General features: G+C 32.9%; 1 protein-coding gene and 1 long non-coding RNA gene across 2 annotated transcripts; both read right to left on the bottom strand.

Moving 5' to 3' along the window:
* Window positions 1-307: 307 nt before the first annotated feature.
* Window positions 308-5,327, bottom strand: LOC127278183 (uncharacterized). The gene has a single exon (XM_051299761.1). It carries the CDS (start codon window positions 5,195-5,197, stop codon window positions 308-310), a length of 4,890 nt encoding a protein of 1,629 aa, XP_051155718.1. The 5' UTR covers window positions 5,198-5,327.
* A 14,935-nt stretch (window positions 5,328-20,262) lies between these two features.
* LOC127278177 (uncharacterized) lies at window positions 20,263-22,225 on the bottom strand. The gene is made up of 3 exons (XR_007842458.1): window positions 22,095-22,225; window positions 21,697-21,726; window positions 20,263-20,580 (listed from the first exon to the last, which is right to left on the bottom strand). It is a non-coding gene; the product is annotated as an uncharacterized LOC127278177 (long non-coding RNA).
* Between the last annotated feature and the right edge of the window lie 1,746 nt (window positions 22,226-23,971).

The following is a 23,971-nucleotide window of genomic DNA, read 5'->3' on the forward strand; positions in this document are numbered from 1 at the left end:
ATATGGACCGTTAGCACGAGAATCAAATTTATTGGATCTTACTTCTGTATACGTGTTAACCTGATCGCCGATCTTAACCTTAGAAGGCCGAGCCTTCAGATCATACCGCTCCTTGGATCGTTCTTTTGCTTGGATCAATCTTTGGGCAGCCAAGTTCTGAAGCTCGTGCAATCTAACTATTAAATCTCTCAGATATACACCGTAAGTTTCCAATTCAGGGTCTTGCGGAAACGAACTCGGTATACGGGCCATTCGACCAAAAACTAACTCGTATGGCGTAAAGTTAGTTGCCTCATGGACTGACGTGTTATAATTGAACATCGCAAACGGAAGTAAAAGAATCCCAATCGTCAAAATCGTTTGCATAATGTTTGATATAATCCGTGAGCTCAATGTGGCTTCTTTCCAAAGCTCCGTTAGTTTGAGGGCGGTAACCTGAAGTTGTGATTTGTTTAGTACCGAAAATTCGTTCTAACTTCCGCATCAGAGAACTAATGAAACTTCCCCCTCTATCCGTAAGCACACAACGTGGTGCTCCATACAGAGAGAAAAGATTCGTTGCTACAGCTTGTGCAATGGTCGTAGTTTTAATGTCGGGGATAGCCACTGCGATACAATACTTTGTTAAATTATCCTGCATTGTGAGGATATAACGATTCCCATTAGGGGTTGTTCTTAATTTCCCTACAGTGTCTAAGGACACTTTGTCGAAAGGAATCGCTGGAGTGTCTGTTATTAGCATAGGTTCCCGAGTTCGGGCCCTAACTAGTTTGTTTTCGAGGCAACTTTTGCATCGTCGAACAAACTGTGTGACCTCGTCTCGCATCCTATTCCAATAATAACGCTCACGGATACGTCGGTAGGTTTTCGTTATGCCCTTATGGCCCCCGATAAGGCTGCCATGAAATTCGGCAATAATTTTTGGGCGTAGCTTCTCAGCAGGAACTTCAATTTTTCCGTGACAAAGAGTGATTTTGATATCACCACCGCGGAATATTCCTGCTAAGATGTCCGCCATGGTGTTTTGAGGCAAATTTCCTAGCAAGTCTCCAGAATTGGCCATACGGCAATGTATTTGGTTGTCAAGAATTAAAGCGTGTTTTAAGTTTTTTAGACTTAATGTAACGTCATTCCAGTCAAGTTCGTCGAAATGTCGTTTTTTAACTACAATGGAATAAACTCGATATTTGCCACAAAGGGTGACGTGTACTTGACCTTTTTTTAGTTTACTGTCTCGTATATCTTGTACGTCAATCTTTTCTGTAGCAATGAGAAGTTTAGAAATAGAATCAACTGGCTCACAATCTTCAGCTATGAAATGCGCATAATTGTCTCTCTTGAAGGTCAATGGCTCTGCCCATTGATGGAGGATATTTTCGACTTTAGCGTTGTCTTTGTCAGCGATAGGAATTTCTATAGGTTCAGGTGAAGATGACGAAGAGGATTCTATGTCGGAAATCTTAATGTCTATTGAGGATCGAACTCGCGGCACAGAGTGTTCTTGAGATGGTAAATCGTTCACTGTGGATTGTAGTCGGCGAGGCACAATATTTGGTTTCCGTTTATTTTCGTCTGGTTTGGTTACATCTTCCTTTCGAAACCGGGTAAATGGGGTTGACTGTGCTCCTGGGGCTGTTGAAGACCCTGGGGTGAAAACTGGAAAATTGGCACTATTTTCTTCGATGACTTCTGGTAATTCTTGAAATCGTACAACACTTCGCGTTTCCCGAGACAAGGGATGGCTCGTCATGGGAGTATCTTTCAAAGTTTCAGATGTTGAGGGAACAATGGTGGAAGGTATTGCCTGAGTGTCGAGTTCCTGTTCCGGTGATCTTGCATTTCCCCGATTTTTATTGAAGCTTTCCAAAAATTTGTTAACTCGTTCTGCAAAAACATCGTCATTGGTTTCTTCGCATGGATCCATAGCTTTTAATTGCTCAAGATATTCTTCATCGTTTTCTCCTTCCGATACATAGGCTCTACTTCTTTGGGTTTTGTTCATAAATTCATTATCCCACATTAGAGTTTGATCGTAGATATAAGATTGGGTTGCTCCTGCATTTACTGAAGGTTCGACTAGTTGAGACGATTGATTGCATGAAACGTTTGGAATCGTTGACTCACGTTCAACCTCGGTATCAGAAGAGGATTCGAAGCTTTCTTCGCTGTCAACTGGCCTGGGAGGTCCTACGACGACCACTGGTTCCGAGGGTGTTTCTTCGACATGTTCCTCATCTGAAGAGTCAGAGGAGCTGGATTCTGAGGCTAGTTCAAGCATCGCGCCTTCTCTTGCCAAACGATCAGCATTTTCGTTTCCGTCGACTCCATTATGACCAGGTACGTGTTCCCAAATAACGTCTGTCTTTTTCATTGCCTTAAGTAGTCGCTCATATGCACTTTTATTTTTCACTGGCTTATTCTCATTTGTTTTCCAGCCATTTTGCTGCCATTTTGGAAGCCATTCCTGGACTCCTTGGACGAGGGACTTCGAGTCGGATTTAATCTTGAGATGTTGGAATCCGGCTCTTTTTGCCTGCTTGATTGCTGCTACAGCTGCTTCGATTTCAGAGGCATTGTTGGTCTGCCGACCTCCATATCGCTTGGAGATGTTAAGTGGATTGTGTGGTCCAAACCACACACCAATTCCAGCACGTGGACGGACTCCTCCGTTGTCGCAACAAGCGCCATCTACGTAAACGTCGATGTATGGAATCAGTGGATTGGGAATGGCAGGTTGAGAAGTTGACGGAATGTTCTCCTCTGGAGATGATATTCTCGATGTTATATGCGGGGGAACACTAGGGAAAACACTATGATCAGCGCGGAAAACGGGAGCTTCAGATGTCTCTTCATTTTCGCTTTCTGAAGCGGGTTCGTCGGAAGAAGATGATTGATTTTCTTCGGGTAGAGCTTTTTCTTGAATTTCCAACTTTCTTTTTCTTAGCCGTTTTGCAATGCTACTGATGTTGGGATCAACATCCTTCGTTCCTGTAGGGGGAACGTAAGTGTCTTCGTCTCCTTGTTCCTTTAATTTAGTAGATCCTGGAGGTCTTCCTCGAGGTCTGGCAGCAGGTGGATTTGTTGCTGCTGATGTTCCAGGGACAGGAAAATTATCTGCACTTGCACGTACGGATTTTGATTTTATTACAGGTCGTGATTCTGTCGCTAGAGTTGGTTTTTTCGTGGATCCTGTGGATTTTGTTGCTCGAGATGTCGCCGGTGGAGGTGGTGGTTGTCTCGCTCCCCATGGTGGTCTCGTCAGCTTTGAAGATGGCGGGTTATCCCTCTTTTCTCTTGTAGGATTAGGAATCGGATTAAATCGTGGAGCAGGTGTTTTCGTGTGAAGGCTCTGTGATCTTGTCAGGAGTCTTTGGGGTGCACTTGATTGAGAGGATCCGGTATTGTCTTGATTGTTTCCCGAATTCACTCGCGCACTTTCACTACTTTTTGCTTGAGTATCTGTTTGTGTAATAGGCAGGGCACGTAGTGGGGGTGAACTATTTTGAGGTTCAATACTAGGTTCACTCTGTTTATCCTGACTAGATTCCTCAGATGAATCGGTCCATTCTGATTCGGGGGATTCTACGTCCTTCTTTTCAGGGTCATTAGCGTTAACAGGATGGTTTGACAGGGCCTCAACAATTCTACTAATTTTGCCTGGTTTATACTCAAATTTATAGCGATATCCACGAAGTTTCAACCGCCATTTTTGGAGCCGAGTACCTGGATTTTCGACATAATTCATCCAATGAACCGGTTCGCAATCGCATGACAGGACAAATTCTGGGCCGTATAAATAGGGTCGAAAGTGTTCCAAAGAATACAAAACGGCTAGGCACTCTTTTTCTTCCTTGAGGTAATTTTGTTCAGCGGCATTTAAAACCTTGGAATAGTATGCGACGGGAAGATCGATTCCGTCTACCTCCTGAGTTAACATCGAACCAATGGCATGCTGAGAAGCATCAGTCGTAAGTTTAAACGGTTTTTCGAAGTCGGGGTACTGCAGGATGGGTTTTCGACATAGATATTTTCTAAGATCTTTAAAGCTTTGTTGTTGTGCGTCCTCCCATTTCCAGTCAGCAGTTTTCTTTAACAAATCGGATAATGGCTTCGCTACTTTGGCATAGTCTTTAATAAAACGCCTATAGTATCCTGAAAGGCCAAGAAAACTACGAACTTCTTTTTGAGTTTTCGGTACCGGAAATTGCTTTATAGCCAGAATTTTGGCAGGATTCGGTTTTACTCCATCCTTACCGACAATATGGCCAAGGTAGGCCACTTCCTTTTTCAGGAATTCGCATTTGTCGGGTTGGAGTTTCAGATTTGCAGCTCTAAGTCTACTAAATAGTCTTCGAGCACGCCTATCGTGTTCCTCAAGGGTATCCGAATATATAATGATATCGTCAAGGTACACAAAGGCTTCTGAATCAAGCATTCCACCCAAAACATTATTTAAGAGACGCTGGAAGGTTGGGGGAGCGTTTTTTATTCCCATGGGCATTCGCTTATATTCGAAATGCCCATTTAGAGAGGAAAAAGCTGTTTTATGTCGGTCATCGGGGTGGGTTTCGATTTGATGGAATCCGCTGGCAAGGTCGAAAACTGTAAAGAACCTCGCAGTTCCGAGCTTGTCAAAAATTCCTGAGATGTTAGGAAGGGGAAAAGCATCCCCTATGACCTTCTCATTCAATGCTCTGTAGTCAATAACTACCCTCCACTTTCTTTTACCAGAAGCGTCAAGTTTCTTAGGTACAATAAGTAAAGGGGAATTATATGGGGAGCTAGAATGTCCAATGATGCAGCTATTGAACTGTTTGGTTAATTGTTCATCAATTTGTTCTAGGGCTTCATTGGGAGATCGGTATTGCTTTTTGTGAATGACCTTATCGTCGGTGGTAGGGATTCTATGTTGGATTAAGTGAGTGCAACTTAGTTGCTCTCCGTTAAGATGAAAAATGTCAGCAAAATCTTCAGCCCAATTAAGGACATACATCTTTTCTTCCCAATTTAAATGAGATAAGAAAAGAGCGTCCTTAACCTTTTGGATTCGTTCAGAATACGAATTTGCTTGTGGGGTAGGATTTTCAGGTTCGGAGTCATATTCTTCATCCCCTAGTGATTCACAAAAATCAAAAGGAATTAATTCTTGAGGAGCCAATTCCAAGTCGATGTCATTTTCAGTGGTGTTAATTGCCATTACGTGACAAACTCCGTCTTTACTATTTACTGCTGCTTCACCTAGATATACTCCCTCAGGTGTTTTAATTCGAGGAAGGTACCCTTGATGTAATTCAGGGTTGGTGACATCAATAGCAATAGGATTTCTAGTCCGCGCCTGAATTCGAAAAACCCTTTTGAAAGGTTTAATTAAGGGTTTTAAGATCTCTCTTTCCGTCAGTGATTCCTTATCCACAAAAGGGATAGGGGTCACTGGATTGGAGATAGTGACCAGGGTGTTGTGTCAAAACGAGAGCGTGGCTTTCTCTAGTCGTAGGTAGGGTCGCCCCAGAATTCCATGCGTGGAAAGAGGAAAACTGTTCCTTACCACGTGGAATTCGACAGGAGAATCTTTTATAGTGATATTAATGGTGCCAAGCGTCTTTACCGTGTGATTTGTGATACCTCTCATCTCAACACGCTTGCTCGGGTCAAGCGTGAGATCAAGTTTCAGAGCACATAATTTGATCAAGTTGGTATCAGATCCTGGGTCAACAAGAAGGTTGATATTTGGGAGTCGGAATTCAGGTGCAGCAAGTCGGACTACTGGGGAGTCCTGGACCTGTCCTCCTGCTCGTAAGACTTTATGGAGTTGTCCGCAAACTGGACTGATCGTTGACGCTGTGGGACTGGGCTCGGTGTTGCGTCGAAACGCCGGGCCGGGTTGAAGTTTAAATTTCCTTGAGGACCAGGAGAGGCAGCTCTAGGAGGAGTGCTGCTAGTTTTGTAATTGTTTTCTTGTCTTTGGTAACCCGAAGACGATTGTGGTGGAGACTGATATTGAGGGTTAGAAATAGGAGGATAAGGGGTAGGGTTTTGTAGCACCGGGGGTGGCGGGTACATCATTGACGGAATTTGTGGCGGGAATGCGGCATATTGCGGCATCATTGATCGATAAAAGGTTGCCAATTGTTCTGGGGTGAATTGAAGAACTTCATTGGTTGGATTCCGTGGGGTTTTAGCAGGGTTTGACTCCTTATCACTTCCTACTTTGCGCTTATCAGAGGTAAAAGAATTTGGATTTCTTTCGACCTGACGAGAGTACGGACTAGGAGGACGGGGATGCTCTTCGGAGCGAGAAATATGATAGGAGGAGCCCCGAGATGTATATTTGTGCCGCTCTTCTGCGCGAAGGGCATGCTCAAATGCTTCTTCGAGGTTTGTCGGATTTCGCGTATCTACAAATGTAGACATCTCCTCGGGGAGGCCTCGAATGAACGCTTCTAAGGCACAGTCGATTATCGGCCACATCATAATCTCTCTTTCCGGGGTGTTCTGTACTCGGACAGCTCCACCATCTATTTTTCGGTACTGCGAGTTGTACTTTGTTTCAAGGGCATGCCTAGCTCCGCTCAGCAGCCCTTGCAATCTGTCGTGATAATCACTAACGGTTTCTGTTTGTTTTAGACGGTTGTTAATTATATTTTCTAAATACCATTGGTATTTTTTGGAAGAAGCAAAACGTTTTTTTAGATGTTTAACTAAATCGTTAATTCCCTCGAATTGTTTATCTCGGACACTTTCTCTAGCCGCGCCCTTTAATTTGCTAAGTACCGCACGAATAAAGCCTGGTTCAGTAGCATCTGTCACGAACACACCCCCATTTGCCACGTCTTGTAAAAATTCCTTAAGAGGCGGATTTCGCCCGTCAAAGAATGGAATATGATATGTACATTGCTGCAATGTCATACATTCCAAGACCGATGTCATTGCGGCTGTGGTGTCAGGATTAGCGTTCGGAGCAGGAAGTGTCAAATTGGGATTTAACCCGTTACTAGAGCACGCACCGAGCGTATTATCAGGCATCTTGTTAATGTGATAGGTAACACGAGAATCGAAAATGTTAATTGTTGAAAAGGAATTGAAAAGGAATGAAAATATTTATTTTCACCACCGCGGAATATTCCTGATAACGAGAGCAAATTTTAAGCGAGCTCGAAATGGAGTAGCAGTAACGAAGCGCAATTAAGCCAATTAAAAATAAAATTAAATTAAAATATAATTAAAATAAGCTAAAGTGAAATCGGAACAATAGTACACGGGTTATTGACCGAGGGGCGCGACTCTCAAGAGCTGTTCAAAATGCAACCTGCTTCGGTTGAGTGTCGAGAACGAAATGACAATTCTACCGTTTGGTCTTCGCACTATTCTTGCGACCGGTGCACTAGCGTTTGGAAGTGGGGGTCCCGCACTCGGTAGTGGTGGGGTTAGGGCGTTGTAGGTCATAATTTAACTTTGAGGTATTTATTACACGAATACCTGCTTAAAGCCCAATTTTTATTACAATATAAAAATCACTCACGGTATAATGTACTTCGGTCCAAGGTTGCGAGTCTTATGGTCTTGATGGTCCACAACTATGTTATTTATTATACAGAACAATGAATTCAGTGTGAGGAGGGAGAAATTTCGCAACTCCCCCTTCTTTTTTTTTTTGTTTTATTCTTTATGTATATGTATACTGCTTGAAGTAAATTGACGTTAACTTGGGCAAGGTTAGAGCAATTTTCATCTGGGAAAGCTTAAACTACTCTACAGAGTCTTATCCTTATTTCCCGACTAGGCGTATTCAAGGTGATTTTTCATCCGGAGTACCTGAAAACGGGCTGTGAAGTGGCGCTATCTAGAAGTTCGAGAAATCTCGTCTAGTCGAAGTAGAGTAGTTCATTCTTTGTTCGTTGTGACTGATTTCCTTTCTATTTAAAATTTCTGGTGGCGATATTAAAAGGCTCTTGTTATACCTTACCAAATATCTCATGTTAACAAAATTAAATAAAGAATCAATTTGTTTCGTATGTCACAGTGGCGTCACTATCATAACCAAGAACCTCGTTAATTGCACTATCAAAGATTATTTCAAGGTCATCGTCTCTGATTAGTGGATTTAGATTTACCAAGGGTGTGGGTATATTCCTTGAGGGTCCTGGGACAGGATATCCCTCATTGATTCTCAAGGTTCGATTGTTTCTCTCCTCCGCAATAGCAACCTGTCGGATGGCCAAAGCGTCCTCAATTGCAAGGTCTATAATTTCAAATTCCGGTTCTGGTACCGGTAAAATTGGAGGGGGGCGCGGCATGGGTTTTACACGACAAATTGGCGTATGACGTATTGGAGGATTTATGAGGTTATAATAAATTCTAGAAGTTGGGTTTTTCACGAGCTTGTATTGGAGCGTTCCGGGTAGAATTTTATTTTCACAGGAGCGAAAAATTCCTGATCTTTTCCCTCGTTTAGTTTTTGCTTTTGAGGCTCCAGGTTTTGGCGATTTGGACGACATCGAAAATTTTTTTTTTTTTTTTTTATGAGGATTTTTAATTTCAATTTTTCAGTCTCTGCACCCCTTACATTATGTCAATTATAACGGCCTCAAGCAACGTTCAACGTTCCATAACTAGGGCTCTGTACTAAAAGCTGCGCAGACTAGTGTAAAGAATTAGGAAAGATAAACGGTGAAGCTTTCTTTCCTAATTCAATTTTCCTTTTTGAGAAAATCACTTAGATGCAGCAAGAAAACTTTCCGGAGCCAGTAGTTAGTACTTGCCACGGCGAGGAAGAGTCACTAGCCTTGAAAATAGAGTACTCCTAACGAAGAATCTATTTTTAAGGCTTACGTGTCTCGACACAATGGACTTGGTGAAAATCTGTCATTGAACTTAAGGTAAGAAAGGATGGAATTATCGTAAGGAAATTTTACAATTAATCGGGGAGAAGAAAAGAATCTCTGGCACCCCTGTATCCAATAAAACCTATCGCCAGATTCACTTGACTCGAGAAAAATTGACTGACCACTTGGAATGTGATTGGAATGTCATTTACCGGAAGTGTTACTGTTCCTAAAATTTCAACGTATTCACCTTTAATGCAACTTCCGTCGGGTATGGAGTGGATAGCACAATCGGATGCGAGGAATGTTTCGCAAATATAATTATGTTTGTGCTTAATATCAACCGGAAATTGGTAAGTAAAATTTTTTAATTTACTAGACGTAATATTAACAAGGGATCCTATTAAAGGATCAATTTGGATTGTCATAATTTTACTGAAAGGAACTTCCTTTAATAAAAACCACTCTATGACTTTCCAAAGGGTCGATTCTTGTTACTCTTAGAGCCCGTTTCGTGGTACTAGTAAGAATATCGGCTGACCTTAATAGAGTCAGAGAGGTATTTTTTAATTCTTCTCTATTAATTATGCCTCCTTTTACAAGCGGAAATTTCGGGTTATAAGAAACGAAATAATGTAATTTTTCCATGTGAGCAAAATGATATTAATTTAGTGGTTGACGAGGATGGAAACGTGAGAAGCGCGAAATAAGACCTGTGTCGCGGGCTCCTTCGAAACCTAAGATGCCCGGGTAGGCTGGCGAATTTTCCAACTGATACCCACCAACACAAAAGAAATCAATTTCTTTTCCATTGACAAGTAAAGAAGCCACGCCCACAATTTTTAAATCCGTATTACAAATTCGGTGAATACCAATTGTTCTAGGTGGATAGAAAGGGTAATCTAAAACATAATTCATAATATAATTATATCTCACATTGGTGTCAACTAGAATTTCATACGGCGATAAGACGAGTCGTTCATGTATTTCTACGGCATGGGGAAGCCGCTCTTGCAAATTGATATTGCGGGAAGAGAGTGACATATCGTGTTACAACCACTACAGAAATTACTCAATTTGACTTACCTGCGGCACGCAGTGCTTTTGCGCGCTTAATTTCCGTTTCTGCTTTCTGCAGCAGATTTTCAAAATGTTGGGAAAATTCTTCCCAAGAATTTAGAATGGGTTCATCAAACCCATGACCGACAGGAAAAGGAGAAAAAGGACGAATTGGCTGAGAGACGACTTCAAGACTTTTTTCGGAATTATTAATGTCAACGAAATTTTCCTGAATAGCCTTGGCCTTAGTTCGGCCGCCCCTTTTTCGATATCTAGAAGGCATTAAGTGCCAACAACAATTAATTATAAAAAAATTCTAGGACTAAAATTTCAGAACCCCACAATGATTTCTGGAGCCACCACCACAACTCAGAGATTATGTCATCATCGCTATGCGAGAGCCAAAGAATCTCCTTATTATAGCAGCGTCATCACATACTATCACTAGGTAGAATTGTAGTCCAGAGAATAGGAAATGCTTTTAGATAGAAATTTGAATTGCAGGAAAACCCTTTACAGAATTTCTCGAGCCACCACTGTGCTTCAGAGATTATGTCATCATCGCTATGCGAGAGCCAAAAAATCTCTTTGTCACAATAGTGTCATCAGATACTATTCTGTTTAGGATTCAGTGCTGAATGTAGTATGGAATTTAGAATGATAAGGTTACAAAAATTCAAAAGTTTATGAAAGGACACAATAGAAAATTAGAAATAGTAATTTTTAAAGGATAGAACAGAAAAAGTTCATAGTAGAAAAATACTGTAAGAAAAATTCAAGTTTTATCCTGATAACACGCGTTACAAAAATAACGTGTTAATTGTCACCAGGTAACGAGGCGGCGGTAGCAACGAAAAGGAAAAATCCCACCGCTGCCACCATCAGTTGTTACGAACCGAAGAAATTCTTAGTTTTTATAATTAATCATTTAGAACAATTAATTAAATAAACCATGGGCTTTTGAGATTGCCCGAATTTCAGCAGTCCTCGGAGGACCAACTGCCAAGATCCGAAGATCTTGTTTATTCTGTGAGACCGATTTATTCCCTGTTGCTGAGATTTTTAGAAATTAAAAATCTACCTCATTGACTCGAATTGTAGAATTCTCAAAAAGGATAAAGAAAAGGAGAAAAGTAAAGAGAAAAATAGTTAAGTTTAAGTTACAGTTTATTACATTAAATTAAAACAAATACAAAAGAGAAAATTCGCCCCTCTCACGCAATCTCGGTGGAAGGAGGATTAAAAAAAAGGATAAGGTATCAGTCGAAAGGTTCGAAAGGTTCGATACAACCTTACCTTATCGTAGTCTTAAACTACCGTCTGCACACTTGTAGACGGGCGTAATCACTTCTTACAAACTTCACTTCAAATATTGTCTTTGTTAGTTATGCTAGATTTTTCTTGGGACCGTCGCATCGAAAACGGACGCGGGCTCTACACGATTCCGGCCGGTGTCACCACAAAATTATTATCACTGCAAAAAGATCCATTTTGACGATAATATTTTAATTCGACACGATTCCAAGCGGCCCCGTGGACTACGGGTATATAGAATTTTAGTTTACGTCCGACCAACAATTCTTGGGTAAGCACGCAAGAAAAGTTGTGTCCCTTTTACCGGACGGGCCCGTCTGGATTTTTAATCGATATGTCGCGACTAATCTTCGCGATCGCCGAAACCGAACTGAACGTGGAATTATGGGCTGGAAACGCCTTATAGGTATGCTTATGGAACATAGGTGGGAAAGTTTTGCTGAATTTGAAAAATTGGTTCATTGGTGGAAGAAGCTCAGGTCAAAGACTTGTGTTGCTACGTTAATTTTGTCGATTCTGGATTTGAGAGACAATTGCTCAATGCAGTTATATAGAAAATTAAATTCCGAAATAAAACAGTTTTGTTTTATTTTTTAAAACAATGTTAATTTATAATTTTGTTGAATTTTATAGATTGTGAATTTATTGGAAAATGAGTTTTCCTTTAGAGGGAAATTCCAATGGTCACACAATATAAAATAATATACCATTATATTCTCGTTGCAATTCCGGTATTGGGTTGAAATAATTTTGATTTTAATTCATTCCCAAAATTGGTCCGGAATTGATAAGTTGAAATGAAAATAAATAAACGCATGTGCTTTGATTCCAATAGCACATGTAGCGTAGCTTTTAGACCTGAGAGGAAAGTAGGGAGGCAAGGAAAAGGAACTATGGTCAAGAGAATAAGAATGTAGAGGTGAGGTTGGATATGGCATACAGTGTAGCCGTCTCCAGTCCATGTTGGTATTGGTTTCGTAGCCTATGTCTTACACGAGCGCGAGAGAGCCAACGTCCAATTTCATTGCGACAGCCATTAAATAGAAAAAGACGCGTAATGGTAGTGAATCTAAGAGAGAACATCATACGGCTGAGTGAGAGCGCAATCGTAACGAGGTTGAGAGAGAAAGATTCGCAAGTAAAAAGAATCTTGTTTCTCTCTCGCGCAACTCCCAGGGATGCGCGGGGAGCCTTCACTGAACGCGTTCAGTGGGACCCCCACTCATCGGTGTGAAAAATATTATTTTAATTTCGATGCCGTAATTTTTAATTTCCAAATTTTCGTTCGATTAATTCCAAATTTTGTACCTGTTCTAATCTAGTATACTTATTTGTATATCTAAAATTATAATAATAAAATAGTTAATACAAAGACATAATTTTACAATTTCATGTTCTTGTATTAACTTTATATCCATTCCGCGAGGATGTCTATGGATATCCGATGACCTGCGACGCTGCGTAAGTTATCCGGATTTACTCCGATGTTTATTATTTGGGGACAGGTCATTGAATATCAAATATAATTTTAATAATAATAATAATGCATGGTAATGTCAATGACCCATGTTGAATTCAAGGGTTAAAAGAAAGAATTTTATTTCGAAATAGAGTTTACTGAATGTTTCGCAATTATAAAAGAGCAATAGGTATATAATTCGTTATACCGGGGATGCTGACGCATGAAATTCCATGGCGATAGCGCAGGTCTTGGACTTGCTGTCGGAAATAAAGCGAGTCCAAGACAATTGGAATTTAAAAATAAAAAAAAAGATTAATTTAATATTAATTTAATATTAATAAATTAATTGTTAAGTTACGACGTTACAATATGATCATCTCATTATCAAAATTGGCAAATTATACTTATTTTTTAACTATTATTTGTTTATATATATATATATATAATTTTTTTTTTTTTTTTTTATCTTAAAATTTAAGTTTTGGCAATTTTGAATTATTTTAATACTTTAATTTTTATTTTGGTGGGCCAATTTTTTGGATAATAGGGTGATTAATATTCAATTTGTATTAGGGTAACATAATGAGTAAAGGAGTTCACTCGCATAATAATACAATGCATCCTTATCGCATTTGTGGCGGTGGTTGTAGTTCATTGCTGTCCATCTTCATGCGTCTTCTCTCTTTCTTCATGCTGTTTCTTTGTCGCACGACAATACACTAATGCGACACTTGTCTATAGATGATTCATGATGCACGATGCTGCATAGTAAAGGCCTTGATATATATAGATATTTAAATCTGGTTGAATATTTTTCTTGATGATTTCGCATTGAATTTGAATTAAATTTACAAAATTTGTATGCGCGTTGTCCTCCCTCCTTAGAATTTTGAATCGTCCTTGATATAATTAGGAAAATTTTTTAAATTTCTATTGTCCTGAATTAACATTTCTTATTCTTTGCCGTCTCTGGTGTAAAGTTGTGCAGCAAGTATACACATATCGAGCTACAATCATAATAATAATGAACAGTATGACTCGGAAGACAATATAAATGTAGCTTTTAACTTCAGAAATCCATCCGATTAGTGGTAATTCCATCTGTGAAATAGAAAGTATTTTAAGAGTTTACATATGTATATTATTTAATTTTCATTAATTTTTATTTATTTATTTTTTTTTTTAGAGGAAAAAAGATAAAATTTCTTTCGTCAGTCTGAATGAATTAAGTAAAATACTTTTTTTTTTGAAGGAATTTTCTTAAAAACAGATAATTGTAATATTTTTTATTTTTTTACCATACTTCTTGTGTTTCAAGCTTTTGTTGTTTTGACATTCTTTATATCTCTTACCGCTCCATGATAATTCATGTTTGGAAAAATTATAATTGATTTATAACTTTTCCAATTTACCCTTAGAAAAATTAAATTCCTCTATCCTTCCTTTTGGAAGAACGAAGGATTGTTGTATTTCTCCTTCCAAATGTTTTGTCTGAAGATTTTCAGCCATTTGGTCCTAAATAAATAATTTCGTATTAGTAATAAATATAGATAAGTAAATTTTAGTTTCTGTACGTGTTTATTGAAAGAGTTTTTCATTTTTTTGTCTCTAGAATGATGTTAGTTTTATCTAAACTTTTATTAATTTTATAAGGTCTGTGATATTGGCTGATTAGTTTCGTATTTTATTGCAATTTGTAATGCGGCGTCAAGAGTTAAGGGATTTTGAGTTTCTACTATTATAGATACGTTATCAGGTAGACCACGAATAAAAGCTTCTAACGCGCAATCATTCAAGGGCATCATCATATCTGCGGCATTTTGATATTTATCTCGTAAAGCAGCTTGCGCACCTGATAATAAAAAGGTTATTCTATCATAGAACTCACTAATGCTTTCCGTTCGGTACATTCGAATAGTAGAAATATCATATAAATACCAAGCATAAGTTTTTCTAGTAGCAAAACGTTGTTTTAAATGCTGTATTACTGCGTTTAAGTTTGGAAATATTTTGCCATGAGTGCTGTCTCTAGCCGCACCTTTTAAACGCGATAATATTGCCCTGATATACTGTTGTTCACAATTTTCGGGTACACTTGTTTTTCCATTTTCTATGTCTTGAATGAAATCTCTAACCGACATATTTTTTCCGTCAAATATTGGGATGTTTAATGTTGCTTGTTGTAAAACAAAACACTCACAATCAGTCATGGAGGTCATCATAGCTTCTGTCATTGTGCGATTTATTGTCCCAGTGCAATTAGGTCTATTGTCTGTCATTTTGTTTAACAAACGTATGGAATTTTGTTAAAAAAAAAAAATTAATTAAAAATTTTTTTGAATATGATTTAAAGCGTGTTTCCGAGATATAATACGATCCTAATACTCCCGAAATTTCAAAATTACCTCGAGTTTAAATAAAATTTTCGTACACGAATTTTTAAGACTGTTCACTTAAGATCGGTTTATATCTAAAGATGCAGCCAGTACACATTTCCTTATTAAATTAATTGGTAAAGAAAGGTCAATGATTAAACTTCTTTGATAATATTTCAATTATTATTATATAATGAAAGAAACAAACAAAAATTTTCATTTTTTCTATTTGTCTTTTCAAAAAAAAAGATAAATATGGAGAGATTAAAAAAAAAGTTCTTTTAATTTTATTAGAAGTGATAAGGCAACCATTCAACGAAAATAAAGAAACAATTCAAAATCAACTATTTCAAAATGTCAAATAGGATGTTGTAAAAAAATTAACAATTAAATACATGTATACAAAGATTATATTCAAGAATACCATTACAATTTACATTTATATATTAAATCTGTTTTTAAATGTTGTTTAAACTCAAACCTTCTTTATGCCTTAATATCGCCTCGTTTTCTAATTTTTTAAAAAGTTTTGATTTTTGGAAAATCACTCATGATAATAATAAGAAAAACATGACTAATTTAAGGAAAATTATTTTTAAAAAAATTGACTTAAAACAAATAATGATGTATAGATATGTAATCTTATGTTATTATTTTTTTTTTAATTTGTTAAATAAAATAATTTTTATTTCAGGAATTTTAGAAAATGAAGGAAAGAATTTTTCGAATTCTACCTTGACAGGTGTGCCGTGCGGCACTAAGTGTCAATCACGAAACTGTCATATGCCGAGCGGCACAAATGATCAGGTTCTAGCAGAATATATTTTATTAATTTTTAACAATTCAAGAAGGCCCAATTAACAACTTGTCAAAATCTTCAAGGATATTCTTAACAAATCAAAGGATATCAGACATGTTTGCCGTACGGCATAAAATGTCAACGTCAAAAACTGTAATGTGCCGGACGGCACTAAAACAGCTTTTGCTAACACCTTAAATTTATTAAAATATGAGGTAAATATTATAACAATTAAAGAAAATCAGACATGTTTGCCGTGCGGCATAAAATGTCAAAATCAAAATAAGTAATTTGCCGGACGGCACTAAAACAGACTTTGATATTTTCTTTAATAAGTTAAAATATATAAGGATATTATAATAATAATAAAAGAGAATTAAACAGATTTGCCGTGCGGCATAAAATTGTCACAATCGGAAAGAGTAATGTGCCGGACGGCACTAAAACAATTTCTGATAATCCCTTTAATATATTACTAGCGATGTATTCCTCGCTCGCTAACGCACGCTCGGTTAAAATTGTACTTATTGTTGTTTACTTATTGTAGTTTATGTATATTATATATATAATTTATGTTTTAAATTAATATCTTATTAATATTGTATAAAATTTATCTTAATTTTGATCAGTTTCATTGAAGGATGAAATGAAAATTGTTAAATATTAGATTTTTTTTATTATAATTATGACAACAATATTAATTATATTATATTATAATATATTTTTTTTATCTTAAATTATATTATATTATATTGATGTAAATTGTCCCACAAACACATGTAGATTTTGCAAATTTTTGAGAAAAATATTCGTAATAAATCGAAATACTTTTTAAAATATCGGTTTTTATTTTTATTATCTATAGTAAACCGTTATAAAGAGATTCTTGTTTGATTTTACATATATTACTAGTTCTCCGGAATAATGATGTATTTGAATTAAATAATGATGTTGTTAAACGAATGACAGGTGAACCTAGAGAATATTTAAGTACAGATTCATCTGAAGAAGATGAAAAGTGTGACACAATAACTAACTTAATACCAATTGAAGTATTAAATAGTTTAACTCCAACTGGACTTCCTCCTCACAAATTAATATTAAAGATTGGTGCAATTGTGATACTTTTAAGGAATATTAATTTAGAAAGAGGTCTTTGTAATGGAACAAGACTAAAAGTTATTAAAATGGGTAGTTTTTCTATTCATGCACAAGTAATAACGGGAAATTGTAAAAATGAGATTGTAATTTTGCCACGAATTACATTGTCACCGTCTAACGAAGAAATACCATTTCAAATGTCAAGAAAGCAATTTCCAATAAGGCTTGGATTTGCTTTAACAATCAACAAATCTCAAGGCCAATCTTTCCAAAAAGTAGGCATATACCTTCCTTCACATGTTTTTAGTCCGTGACAATTATATGTTGCTTTATCAAGAGTAACTTCAAAATATAATCTTAAAGTATTATTATATAAAAATTCAAGTATTACACATAGCGAAAAAGGAATAAAAAAAAGATAGGCAATGAAAAAGAAATTTATGTAAGAAACATTGTTTACCAAGAAGTATTTTATTTATTTTATTAAATTATTATTTATATTATTTTTTTATTATTATTTTATTACAATAATATTTAACACATGTTTTAAAAAAATTCGACTACGAAGAAATCTACTAACTCTACTTTATAAATAAATTAATTCATTGAATTGGAAATGGCTGCGCTGAACAGTAACGGCAGCGCCATAAAAAAAAATTATAATTATTATTATACTGATCATATGGCATAGAAAGGATTAAAAAACCATTTAAAAGAAAAAAATATATAAAATATGCTCCCTCATTAACAAAAAAAAAAAATAATCAAGTAATAACAAAAACTGTAAACTGGCTGCGCTGAGTAGTAACATCTGCGTAACATAAAGAAAATAATACAATAAATTATAATAATTTATTAATAACATCACTCATATAAAACTAAATTATAAAAAATAAATTTAAAAATTAATAAGAAATAAAACAACTTACGAAAATTGCAGAATGGATGCGATGAATAAGTTAAAACATATTATAACTTTACATTATTTTAAATGAAAATAAAGTATTAAAAATAAAAAAATTAATATTTTTCTAAGTCCCTAAATTTTTTGGACTTATAAAAAAACAGTTTGTAAGATTTTCTAACAGCATATATGCAAAGTATTTTGATTTATTTAAAAATAATTGAAAATAGATTTTTCAAGGACGGTGTCGAGGTCATGGGGTCGGTGTCGTTTTTCGAAATTTGTTAACTTAATATAATAGAAGAAGAAGATGTTTCGTTTTAAATTAAGAAATGTTAAAATTATTAAGTTAAAAACATTTGATTTTAATGACACTTAAAATTAGACACAATATTATAGGTTACTAACTAAAAATTGAAAAAGCATCAATCAATAATAAAAAATAATAATAAAAAATTGAAAAAATCAAAAAATTCTTAAAAAATTGCAAAATAACCCTTTTTCGGGTTAAAATTGTAAAAAGATGTTACATAAAAATAGTTTGTAAGATTTTCTAACAACATATAAGCAAAGTATTTTGATTTATTTAAAAATAATTGAAAATAGATTTTTCAAGGACGGTGTCGAGGTCACGGGGTCGGTGTCGTTTTTCGAAATTTGTTAACTTAATATAATAGAAGATGTTTCGTTTTAAATTAAGAAATGTTAAAATTATTAAGTTAATAACATTTGATTTTAATGACACTTAAAATTAGACACAATATTATAGGTTACTAACTAAAAATTGAAAAAACAACAATAAATAATAAAAAATAATAATAAAAAATTGAAAAAATCAAAAAATTCTTAAAAAATTGCAAAATAACCCTTTTTCGGGTTAAAATTGTAAAAAGATGTTACATAAAAATAGTTTGTAAGATTTTCTAACAGCATATAAGCAAAGCATTTTGATTTATTTAAAAATAATTGAAAATAGATTTTTCAAGGACGGTGTCGAGGTCACGGGGTCGGTGTCGTTTTTCGAAATTTGTTAACTTAATATAATAGAAGATGTTTCGTTTTAAATTAAGAAATGTTAAAATTATTAAGTTAATAACATTTGATTTTAATGACACTTAAAATTAGACACAATATTATAGGTTACTAACTAAAAATTGAAAAAACAACAATCAATAATAAAAAATAATAATAAAAAATTGAAAAAATAAAAAATTTCTTAAAAAATAGCAAAATAACCCTTTTTCGGGTTAAAATTGAAAAATAACCCTTTTTCGGGTTAAATTGAAAAAAGATGTTACATAAAAATAGTTTGTAAGATTTTCTAACAGCATATATGCAAAGTATTTTGATTTATTTGAAAATAATTGAAAATAGATTTTTCAAGGACGGTGTCGAGGTCACGGGGTCGGTGTCGTTTTTCGAAATTTGTTAACATAATATAATAGAAGACGTTTCGTTTTAAATTAAGAAATGTTAAAATTATTAAGTTAAAAACATTTGATTTTAATGACACTTAAAATTAGACACAATATTATAGGTTACTAACTAAAAATTGAAAAAACAACAATAAATAATAAAAAATAATAATAAAAAATTGAAAAAATCAAAAAATTCTTAAAAAATTGCAAAATAACCCTTTTTCGGGTTAAAATTGAAAAAAGATGTTACATAAAAATAGTTTGTAAGATTTTCTAAAAGCATATAAGCAAAGTATTTTGATTTATTAAAAAATAATTGAAAATAGATTTTTCAAGGACGGTGTCGAGGTCATGGGGTCGGTGTCGTTTTTCGAAACTTGTTAACTTAATATAATAGAAGATGTTTCGTTTTAAATTAAGAAATGTTAAAATTATTAAGTTAAAAACATTTGATTTTAATGACATTTAAAATTAGACACAATATTATAGGTTACTAACTAAAAATTGAAAAAACAACAATCAATAATAAAAAATAATAATAAAAAATTGAAAAAATAAAAAATTTCTTAAAAAATAGCAAAATAACCCTTTTTCGGGTTAAAATTGAAAAAAGATGTTACATAAAAATAGTTTGTAAGATTTTCTAACAGCATATAAGCAAAGTATTTTGATTTATTTAAAAATAATAGAAAATAGATTTTTCAAGGACGGTGTCGAGGTCACGGGGTCGGTGTCGTTTTTCGAAATTTGTTAACTTAATATAATAGAAAATGTTTCGTTTTAAATTAAGAAATGTTAAAATTATTAAGTTAAAAACATTTGATTTTAATGATACTTAAAATTAAACACAATATTATAGGTTACTAACTAAAAATTGAAAAAACAACAATAAATAATAAAAAATAATAATAAAAAATTGAAAAAATCAAAAAATTCTTAAAAAATTGCAAAATAACCCTTTTTCGGGTTAAAATTGTAAAAAGATGTTACATAAAAATAGTTTGTAAGATTTTCTAACAGCATATAAGCAAAGCATTTTGATTTATTTAAAAATAATTGAAAATAGATTTTTCAAGGACGGTGTCGAGGTCACGGGGTCGGTGTCGTTTTTCGAAATTTGTTAACTTAATATAATAGAAGATGTTTCGTTTTAAATTAAGAAATGTTAAAATTATTAAGTTAAAAACATTTGATTTTAATGACACTTAAAATTAGACACAATATTATAGGTTACTAACTAAAAATTGAAAAAACAACAATAAATAATAAAAAATAATAATAAAAAATTGAAAAAATCAAAAAATTCTTAAAAAATTGCAAAATAACCTTTTTTCGGGTTAAAATTGAAAAAAGATGTTACATAAAAATAGTTTGTAAGATTTTCTAACAGCATATAAGCAAAGTATTTTGATTTATTAAAAAATAATTGAAAATAGATTTTTCAAGGACGGTGTCGAGGTCATGGGGTCGGTGTCGTTTTTCGAAACTTGTTAACTTAATATAATAGAAGATGTTTCGTTTTAAATTAAGAAATGTTAAAATTATTAAGTTAAAAACATTTGATTTTAATGACACTTAAAATTAGACACAATATTATAGGTTACTAACTAAAAATTGAAAAAACAACAATCAATAATAAAAAATAATAATAAAAAATTGAAAAAATAAAAAATTTCTTAAAAAATAGCAAAATAACCCTTTTTCGGGTTAAAATTGAAAAAAGATGTTACATAAAAATAGTTTGTAAGATTTTCTAACAGCATATAAGCAAAGTATTTTGATTTATTTAAAAATAATAGAAAATAGATTTTTCAAGGACGGTGTCGAGGTCACGGGGACGGTGTCGTTTTTCGAAATTTGTTAACTTAATATAATAGAAGAAGAAGATGTTTTGTTTTAAATTAAGAAATGTTAAAATTATTAAGTTAAAAACATTTGATTTTAATGACACTTAAAATTAGACACAATATTATAGGTTACTAACTAAAAATTGAAAAAGCATCAATCAATAATAAAAAATAATAATAAAAAATTGAAAAAATCAAAAAATTCTTAAAAAATTGCAAAATAACCCTTTTTCGGGTTAAAATTGTAAAAAGATGTTACATAAAAATAGTTTGTAAGATTTTCTAACAACATATAAGCAAAGTATTTTGATTTATTTAAAAATAATTGAAAATAGATTTTTCAAGGACGGTGTCGAGGTCACGGGGTCGGTGTCGTTTTTCGAAATTTGTTAACTTAATATAATAGAAGATGTTTCGTTTTAAATTAAGAAATGTTAAAATTATTAAGTTAATAACATTTGATTTTAATGACACTTAAAATTAGACACAATATTATAGGTTACTAACTAAAAATTGAAAAAACAACAATCAATAATAAAAAATAATAATAAAAAATTGAAAAAATAAAAAATTTCTTAAAAAATAGCAAAATAACCCTTTTTCGGGTTAAAATTGAAAAATAACCCTTTTTCGGGTTAAATTGAAAAAAGATGTTACATAAAAATAGTTTGTAAGATTTTCTAACAGCATATATGCAAAGTATTTTGATTTATTTGAAAATAATTGAAAATAGATTTTTCAAGGACGGTGTCGAGGTCACGGGGTCGGTGTCGTTTTTCGAAATTTGTTAACATAATATAATAGAAGACGTTTCGTTTTAAATTAAGAAATGTTAAAATTATTAAGTTAAAAACATTTGATTTTAATGACACTTAAAATTAGACACAATATTATAGGTTACTAACTAAAAATTGAAAAAACAACAATAAATAATAAAAAATAATAATAAAAAATTGAAAAAATCAAAAAATTCTTAAAAAATTGCAAAATAACCCTTTTTCGGGTTAAAATTGAAAAAAGATGTTACATAAAAATAGTTTGTAAGATTTTCTAAAAGCATATAAGCAAAGTATTTTGATTTATTAAAAAATAATTGAAAATAGATTTTTCAAGGACGGTGTCGAGGTCATGGGGTCGGTGTCGTTTTTCGAAACTTGTTAACTTAATATAATAGAAGATGTTTCGTTTTAAATTAAGAAATGTTAAAATTATTAAGTTAAAAACATTTGATTTTAATGACACTTAAAATTAGACACAATATTATAGGTTACTAACTAAAAATTGAAAAAACAACAATCAATAATAAAAAATAATAATAAAAAATTGAAAAAATAAAAAATTTCTTAAAAAATAGCAAAATAACCCTTTTTCGGGTTAAAATTGAAAAAAGATGTTACATAAAAATAGTTTGTAAGATTTTCTAACAGCATATAAGCAAAGTATTTTGATTTATTTAAAAATAATAGAAAATAGATTTTTCAAGGACGGTGTCGAGGTCACGGGGTCGGTGTCGTTTTTCGAAATTTGTTAACTTAATATAATAAAAAATGTTTCGTTTTAAATTAAGAAATGTTAAAATTATTAAGTTAAAAACATTTGATTTTAATGATACTTAAAATTAAACACAATATTATAGGTTACTAACTAAAAATTGAAAAAACAACAATAAATAATAAAAAATAATAATAAAAAATTGAAAAAATCAAAAAATTCTTAAAAAATTGCAAAATAACCCTTTTTCGGGTTAAAATTGTAAAAAGATGTTACATAAAAATAGTTTGTAAGATTTTCTAACAGCATATAAGCAAAGCATTTTGATTTATTTAAAAATAATTGAAAATAGATTTTTCAAGGACGGTGTCGAGGTCACGGGGTCGGTGTCGTTTTTCGAAATTTGTTAACTTAATATAATAGAAGATGTTTCGTTTTAAATTAAGAAATGTTAAAATTATTAAGTTAAAAACATTTGATTTTAATGACACTTAAAATTAGACACAATATTATAGGTTACTAACTAAAAATTGAAAAAACAACAATAAATAATAAAAAATAATAATAAAAAATTGAAAAAATCAAAAAATTCTTAAAAAATTGCAAAATAACCTTTTTCGGGTTAAAATTGAAAAAAGATGTTACATAAAAATAGTTTGTAAGATTTTCTAACAGCATATAAGCAAAGTATTTTGATTTATTAAAAAATAATTGAAAATAGATTTTTCAAGGACGGTGTCGAGGTCATGGGGTCGGTGTCGTTTTTCGAAACTTGTTAACTTAATATAGTAGAAGATGTTTCGTTTTAAATTAAGAAATGTTAAAATTATTAAGTTAAAAACATTTGATTTTAATGACACTTAAAATTAGACACAATATTATAGGTTACTAACTAAAAATTGAAAAAACAACAATCAATAATAAAAAATAATAATAAAAAATTGAAAAAATAAAAAATTTCTTAAAAAATAGCAAAATAACCCTTTTTCGGGTTAAAATTGAAAAAAGATGTTACATAAAAATAGTTTGTAAGATTTTCTAACAGCATATAAGCAAAGTATTTTGATTTATTTAAAAATAATAGAAAATAGATTTTTCAAGGACGGTGTCGAGGTCACGGGGTCGGTGTCGTTTTTCGAAATTTGTTAACTTAATATAATAGAAAATGTTTCGTTTTAAATTAAGAAATGTTAAAATTATTAAGTTAAAAACATTTGATTTTAATGATACTTAAAATTAAACACAATATTATAGGTTACTAACTAAAAATTGAAAAAACAACAATAAATAATAAAAAATAATAATAAAAAATTGAAAAAATCAAAAAATTCTTAAAAAATTGCAAAATAACCCTTTTTCGGGTTAAAATTGAAAAAAGA

This window comes from Leptopilina boulardi, unplaced genomic scaffold (genome assembly GCF_019393585.1).
Source record: "Leptopilina boulardi isolate dan_hultmark-lab unplaced genomic scaffold, ZJU_Lbou_2.1 LbouV2_198, whole genome shotgun sequence".
Taxonomy (NCBI): Eukaryota; Metazoa; Arthropoda; class Insecta; order Hymenoptera; family Figitidae; genus Leptopilina; species Leptopilina boulardi.